Source organism: Sinocyclocheilus anshuiensis, unplaced genomic scaffold, assembly GCF_001515605.1.
Source record: "Sinocyclocheilus anshuiensis isolate Anshui unplaced genomic scaffold, SAMN03320099.WGS_v1.1 scaffold963, whole genome shotgun sequence".
In the NCBI taxonomy this organism is placed as follows: domain Eukaryota; kingdom Metazoa; phylum Chordata; class Actinopteri; order Cypriniformes; family Cyprinidae; genus Sinocyclocheilus; species Sinocyclocheilus anshuiensis.
In genome coordinates this window covers 753,969-761,641 of record NW_015544183.1, presented here as the reverse complement: position 1 = coordinate 761,641, position 7,673 = coordinate 753,969, and the positions used below count along the sequence as shown (strand labels likewise).

The 7,673-nt window shown below is 36.3% G+C and overlaps 1 protein-coding gene across 1 annotated transcript in view; it reads left to right on the top strand.

The window, feature by feature from the left end:
* LOC107696374 (serine/threonine-protein phosphatase 2A 56 kDa regulatory subunit delta isoform-like) overlaps window positions 1–7,673 on the top strand; it is a gene marked incomplete at its 5' end in the record, with an annotated part of 40,091 nt that overhangs the window by 28,883 nt on the left and 3,535 nt on the right. The window contains 10 exons of the mRNA XM_016496674.1: window positions 1,295–1,425; window positions 1,637–1,696; window positions 1,801–1,909; window positions 3,376–3,429; window positions 3,613–3,783; window positions 3,916–4,043; window positions 4,177–4,278; window positions 4,589–4,661; window positions 5,626–5,667; window positions 7,026–7,136. Coding sequence (XP_016352160.1) covers window positions 1,295–1,425; window positions 1,637–1,696; window positions 1,801–1,909; window positions 3,376–3,429; window positions 3,613–3,783; window positions 3,916–4,043; window positions 4,177–4,278; window positions 4,589–4,661; window positions 5,626–5,667; window positions 7,026–7,136 — 981 coding nt within the window. The remainder of the gene's footprint in view (window positions 1–1,294; window positions 1,426–1,636; window positions 1,697–1,800; window positions 1,910–3,375; window positions 3,430–3,612; window positions 3,784–3,915; window positions 4,044–4,176; window positions 4,279–4,588; window positions 4,662–5,625; window positions 5,668–7,025; window positions 7,137–7,673) is intronic.

Sequence of the window (7,673 nt, the reverse complement as noted above, 5' to 3'; positions counted from 1 at the left end):
TCAGCTCGCGCACATCAGCTATACAGTCAATACTGAATGTTTAACATTATATTCATTGGATACATATACTTCGTAGACATTCTTAATCTCTAATATCTCCAGTCTGTTGTTCTGTTGTCGGTGTTTCATTGTCTGAATATGTAGTAGCTCAATGCGGAGAAGATCTTGATTAGGTTAAAACCGAAACAAAGCCATTCACACAGAACACATATTCAGCACATTTTTAGACAGACAAATATGACTGCTGCACTCATGTCTCACAAAAGAGATGCAAAGAAAGTCATGCAAAGTTAAAACAGATGTAACGTTTAGAAAACGCGACACAAATTTGTGAAGGTTTATTTCATTTCACTGCGTCTCATTTGTTTTTAAATGCAATCTGTGTGATCGGCGATTTGGCTCTTTGTATTAGGCTAAGCAATGCATAAACACATGATGCTGTTTTGTTCATAATTGTTTATGCAGTTTACAAAATTATATTTGATTTATATATGTTAATTTAGATGTTATGCACGTTTTTATAGACAGTTATTTGAATTGACCGTTTAATGCGCTTCATTATTTTGCTCATTGCGCCCTCCTGTGGCCTCGGGAAACAAGTCAAAAGTTTCCTTAAGACTTATTTAATCTGCATATAAAACATAAGAAAAGAGATATTTGTTTAAATTTTATTTTGTGTTTGACTGTTAAAAAATAATATATATGCCTATATATTGTTTGTTTTAATAAAGTGGGCAAATTAAAAATACAGTGGTTAAATTCAAAAAAAAAATTCTATTGCTCTGTTTTAAAAAAGGTTATTAAAAAATGTCAATAATTATCGATACTAGACGATATGAAACATATAGCGTTGATATATTTTTTAGCTATATCGCCCAGCCCTATATTTAGTCTCATCCACTGATCAGTTCATAAGACATGAGACGTCAATAAACATACACACGTTCTTATGACATAAAACGTCATGTAAAAATATGCATCAAGGCATTGCTCATGTGGGCAAGGTGTTATTGAAACCGATTGAGAAAGTAGTTGGATTTAAGCGTTTACATGATTAATGTTTTCTGATTATTTCAGATCAACACCACCCCTTTTAATCCAAACAAAATTTCATTTAGCTCGAGCTCAGTCGGATTGATTGAGATGTTTACTTGAAGGCTTTCAGTCCAATTGAGCCATCAATCTGATTAGTAACAAATTATTTGGATGCATGTAAACATAGCTACTGGGATTGGGTCTCAGAACACATTTTATGATTATGCTAATGACTTCAGGTCATCTTATTTCTTTTCAGCTTCTGGAGCTTTTCGACAGTGAAGACCCCCGAGAGCGGGACTTCCTAAAAACCATCCTGCACAGGATCTATGGAAAGTTCCTGGGACTGAGAGCCTACATCCGTCGGCAGATCAACAATATTTTTTATAGGCAAGCTGTCCGCCAAACTAATCCACCTTTACGTTTGGTTCATTTTGCAATAAATATGTTCTCATTCATAAACTTTGTAATGGTAGACAGAAACTGAGCTCTTAGTAACAAGTCTGTCTTTGAATCAGCCGAGTTTGGCATTCAAAAGGTGAGATGGGTAGCTCTTCCAGAATTCATCCATTGAGTTGATGTCCTTGATCTCGCACTGTAGGTTTATATACGAGACGGAGCATCACAATGGGATTGCGGAGCTCTTAGAAATCTTAGGAAGGTGAGTGTGACCACTATCAGTGCTGCCATGACAAACCCGCGAGGAGGTCTTTCTCTTATTGCTGAACTGTCTGTCACATGACCGGTCTCACGTTCTTCCCACAGCATAATTAATGGATTTGCCCTGCCACTGAAAGAGGAGCACAAAATGTTTCTCATCAGAGTGCTACTGCCTTTACACAAAGTCAAGTCTCTCAGCGTCCATCACCCACAGGTACACTTAAGGAGAACACTCTTTTGTTGAGGACTTTTATGTAGTAATGATTGTTTTTTATAGGGGTGGATGATTATGAGCAAAATACTTTGCTGTGGAAGTCACAGTATTCTCAAAACTTTCAATAACTGCATTAAACCACAGTTCTAAAATTGATTGGCTGAGTGGTGTTCCAAGAGAGCTAATCATTTAGTTCAACACCACTGGGATGTTTCACTGTTTTTATTAAAAGTTCAGCTTGTCTGTTTAGCTTCTTTTGGGGCTGTTTTTGTTGGAGAAAAATATACAGACTCGCAATTGTGCTGTATTACTGAATATTAGCATGCAGCTGAGGAGCACTTTTGCTTATGTGATTAAAAATACAATTTTTATTTGCTTGCATTTGAAAAAAAAATCTGAACCAAAATATTAAGCTTCTCTCTTTTTAAAGCTGAACATTATTGCTGTTACTCTTGTAAGAAAAAGTGAAGACGTCGAAGATCTTGATGAAGAATAACTTTTATTACAGAATAGTAGTGACAAAGTACATGTAGTACCTTGGGTTCAACGGAGTCAGACTGAACCCTGAACATCCTAAGCTCAATCATTTTATACAGTATTACGTTCATCTTCCCGCTCAACATGTAAATTAAGTTTCGTTTTAAATGTAAATTGCGGATGACAATGAAAGTGATAGCCTTCCGTTCCCACATCTTCGGTAGACTCAAGTGGGAACAACCAAATGTTAAGGTGATAAGATTAAACAGAATCCATAGCAGTTATTTCATGTACCCTTTTGGTCAGCAGATGGTTCTTGACGACCTGCTGCTTCTCCCACGCTATAAGTGACAAATTATCGCTCCGGAGGTACTATTTACATATGATTAAGATCGGAAAGAACTATCTATATGATAATTAAGCTCTTTGTAGAGAAAGGAGCATAGTTTAATACACAATTTGGAGTGGAAGCTGGGTCGAGGCAGACTATAATCTCTTACACTACAGCATATTAGAGATCTTTTTGACTCCTCTGGAATGGTTATTCCAGATTTTATTTGATTTGAGGTAATATGTTCAATCATTTCTCTCCATGTTTTAAAGTGTCAGGGCAAGCGCAAGTAAAGTTTTACAGCATTAGCAAGGTAACTAGTTATGGGGATTTGGTTATGGGTCAGTTTTAGACCATGAAGATGAACCTTTTTTCTAACAAGCTCTTTCACATTTTCTCATTGACAGTGATATTTGAAAATGGTCAAAACGCCCATGAAGTTTGCATAACCACATTAGAAAAAAATACTTTTTGCTGGCATATCGCCCACCCCTTCCTCTGTGTCCATAGTCTATATATATTATGATTAAGTCTTATAGGTTATGATGTTTTGCACAATGTATTAATAGAATGAAGAACAGCAGTGGCTCAGTGTTAGTCATCCTATTGTGTTCTTTGTAATGTCTTTTTGGAAAAAAGTAATTTCCTGTGCTTTCAGCTGGCCTACTGTGTGGTGCAGTTTTTGGAAAAGGACAGCAGCCTCACTGAACCCGTAAGATTTACAGCCTTAGCACAACTGCACCTTTGCTGTTTCCTGTCATTAATAATAACATTTTCTTTCAAGTTTTTCTGTTTGAATTCTCTTTTCGTGGTGAACTTGAGCATGGCTAGGGCATAGAGAGCAAACACGGCTTTCTCACAGCTATTTGCCTCCTCCTGTGTTCATCTGCATCAGGTGATTATGGGCCTGCTAAAGTTCTGGCCCAAGACTCACAGTCCCAAGGAGGTGATGTTTCTGAATGAGCTGGAGGAAATCTTGGATGTCATTGAGCCCTCAGAATTTGTTAAAGTCATGGAGCCCCTCTTTAGACAGCTGGCCAAGTGTGTATCAAGTCCACACTTCCAGGTATTACAGCATTATAGTACTTTTCAAACTCCTTGAGCATTGAGAGACTTGTTATCTTACCAAGGTGAAAAGCTTTATAATACTAGCATATATGCGTGTAACGGTGATCTGTAATGATCATGTGTGTTCTAGGTTGCTGAAAGAGCATTGTATTACTGGAACAATGAGTACATCATGAGCCTGATCAGTGACAATGCCGCCAAGATCCTCCCCATCATGTTTCCCGCTCTCTACAAGAACTCCAAGAGCCACTGGAACAAGTACAGCCACACTTGTTAATCAAACTTCACTTCTGGAATTGTCACAACCTGAGTTTCCATTAAGACATATCATATTCAAAACACCATAAGAAAAAAGCGTTCTGTTCAAATAGAGCTGTGTTTCCTCCTGCAGGACAATCCATGGGCTTATCTACAACGCTCTCAAGCTCTTTATGGAGATGAACCAGAAGCTGTTTGATGACTGCACTCAGCAGTACAAGGCTGAGAAGCAGAAGTAAGTGAATGAGGGGAGAAAGAGAGAATATGGGGGAGATTTGAAGATTGTACGATTGTTCTCACATGAACTGTCTGGGATGATCTTGTCAGCAGTTGTTATTTTGCACATGCCCAGAGACTATGTCTAGATAAGCAGTTCTCTAGATTTTGAAACCCAGTTGACTGTCTTTGATTTGGTCAAATGGAAGGTCTGTTTGTTTTATAAACCGATTTTACCAGGCAAGTTGTGGCAACCATATGTGTCCACATACATTTACGAGTGGTTTTCTCGGGCATATCCTAAACTCTGTTTTCCTGTTCTTCATTAGAGAGAAGTACAAACTTAAGGAGCGAGAAGAAATGTGGCATAAAATAGAGGAGCTAGCAAAACAAAATCCCCAGGTAAACAGCCTCCGCTATGCACTGACACTAGCAATCAAAAGTTCAATTTTTAATTTCTTTCTTTCTTTATTTTTTAATTCATTGTTTTATTCAGATTGATCAAAAGTGAGAATATAGATTGACTTTGTAACGTTACAAATTATTTCTATTTCAAATAAATGTATAAATAAATGAAAAAATGTATCAGTTTTCACAAAAAATATTAAGCAGCACAACTTTTTTTCAACATTGATAATAATAAATGTTACTTGAATCATATTAGAAAGATTTCTCAAGGATCATGTGACAGTGAAGACTGGAGAAATGCTGAATATTCAGCTTTGCGTCACAGGAATAAGATACATTGTAAAATATATTAAAATAGAAAACCATTACTTTAAATTAATAATAATAATATTTCATAGTATTACTGTTTTTACTGTTGATTGATCAAACAAATGCAGCCTTAGTGAACTTAAGAGATTCTTTGAATAACATTTTTAAAAAATCTTATTCACCCCAAATGTCTGAACAGGTGTGTACATGTAAAGACAATCAGATAGGACACAATCAGACTGTCAGTGGAGTCATATATTATTAGATGTATTTGAATTGAGAATTAATCATTTCAAGAGGCATTTTATCAGGTTCTTCGGTATTGGTAGTTGTATAGTTATATTTACCTTTATTCCCAAAGCTTTGTGTGTAACTAAAACAGCATGGGTCCCTTAATTACTGATAAGTATAAGGGGGAGCTTGTTTTCTCTCTCTCTCTCTCTCTCTCTCTCTCTCTCTCTCTCTTAAACGTAATTAGAATGAATTAACTCCAAACTACTCCTGACGAGTGTAATTACCACAGCTCATCTCTCTAGAGTCACCAGTGTGCTCGGAGGGCAAACACAAAAAGAGCCCACAGCGTTTAATCAGATGTGATGAGGGAACCTGTGAATGTGTTTGTCAACTTGCATGTTTTGGATTTTCACAGAGTACAAAGATTCAGCTGCGGCCCGGTCTGCCTCAAGAGGAGGTGAGTCATTTATTTCTGTAAATGTAACAGTTATTATGCATTCATCTGGGTTACTTTCATCTTTGGTATGAACAAAATCCTATATGAATAATTCAATAGCACAGTTTTTGCTGGAAATTTTAATATTTGAATAACTATTGATGCCTGTTTTTTGCATAATTCAGTAAATTAAATGCTTTGAAAGGTGCTTCATCTCATCTGATCATGTTTTTTTCTCTTGATGTATTATTGTGACATTATGGGTACAAACAAAAAGATTATTCATCATGAATTATAAATCTGGCATCAACATTATGTAATACTTAAGTTAAAGATAAAAGTCTCAAAACGGTCAAACTAAGTTCACACCAATGTCCCCTCTAAGCTGCGTCCACGCAGAAGAATAATATGCCGAGCACTGGACAGACGCAAAAAACTGAGTTGGGAAAGCCATTTGATTGAATTCTACTAAATGTGAAGTAATTGCAATGCTCTGGCAAACCGCTATAGAGTAAGAACCAGTGAATGTGGTTTACAGGTTTCTTAGAAAGAGAATGATGTGCGCCAAATGAGTCGCTGTAGAAATCAAATACTGCAATGGTTGCGGATGAAATAGCTCAACACGAGAGCAAACGCAATGACATGTGAAATAAAACTCCATCGTGTTTGAAAGAAGAGTGGCTTGATTAAGTGCTGGAAATAGCAGATGATGAGCACAGAACGGTAACAAAACTTTGAGATATTTACAGTCACACACGGGTGTAGTCGTGTGCAAACTCTACTACTCTAAACTCTACTTGGATAACTGTATAAGCATTCATGTTTTTTTTTAATATATATATATTTAGCTTACAGATCTCAGTTTAAATGATTCGGTTTGTTTTTATATTATATTATATTATAAACCTAATAAATAATTGAGCAATATCTGCTTCATTTTTTCATATTATATTATTATATTATATTATTACAAATAATTGAACTGTTTTGATTTCAGGTAATCTAAAACGTGCATTATTTAGTTACATCAAGGTCAAATCAAATATAAATATCACATTAAAGTTAAAAGTTACACTTTTTTTGTGTGTGCACTGTACAGGTCTGTATAACGAATATTTTTGCTCAAGTGGGCGAAATGTCCATCCATTCAAGAAAAGTTTTGCTCAGCAAGAAAAAAAATTAGAGGGAACATTGGTTCACATTCTAATTTCTTTTTGGATGAGCCACATTCAAGGCTTTTATAAAATAGCTAATATACACACACCTTTGACCGCACATGATTTGAATTCTGTATTAATATTGCAAGTTGCTGTAAACAAAACATTGTGACCGATGTATGCTCAGGTGTGAACAAAGTACTTGTTTGTGTGTATGTGCAGTATATGATGTATAATGAAGGAGGGATGCCCCTGTACTCAATGGAGACAGAGACCCCTACAGCTGAGGACATCCAGCTGCTGAAGAAGACTGTGGAATCAGAAGCCTCACAGGTACAAACACTTCACAGGATCTTCACAGACACAAAAGATGCCCGAACAGTGGATTTATGTGCATCGGCATGCAAGTTCGTTTTAGAGCATGGGTGCCAAACTAATTTCTTAAAATTTGGTGTTGGCTACGTAGTGCTTTTCTACATGCTTTTCTGGATCTAATATGGTAAAAAATTTAACTTGCTGCTTTAACAACTAACATTGATTAAAAACAGAACCTAGCCAACAATATCCTTTGGGCTGGATAAGCTCTGCTGTAATAAGCCACCTGAAACCAAACATTTGTGTTAATGTTTGCCTAAATGAAAGAAACTACAGCTTATTTTAATTACAGGTTTACTTTTCAATCCTACAGCATCAAATCAGTGTTAAAGGGGTCATATGATGCTGCTAAAAAGAACATTATTTTGTGTATTTGGTGTAGGGCTGCATGATAAATCGCATGCGATATTTAACGCGCATCTTGTCAGTAAAGCCGGTTCTGTAATCAGCGGTAAATCTCCATCACGTGCGTGCTTTCACATTGAGCAGAATTAA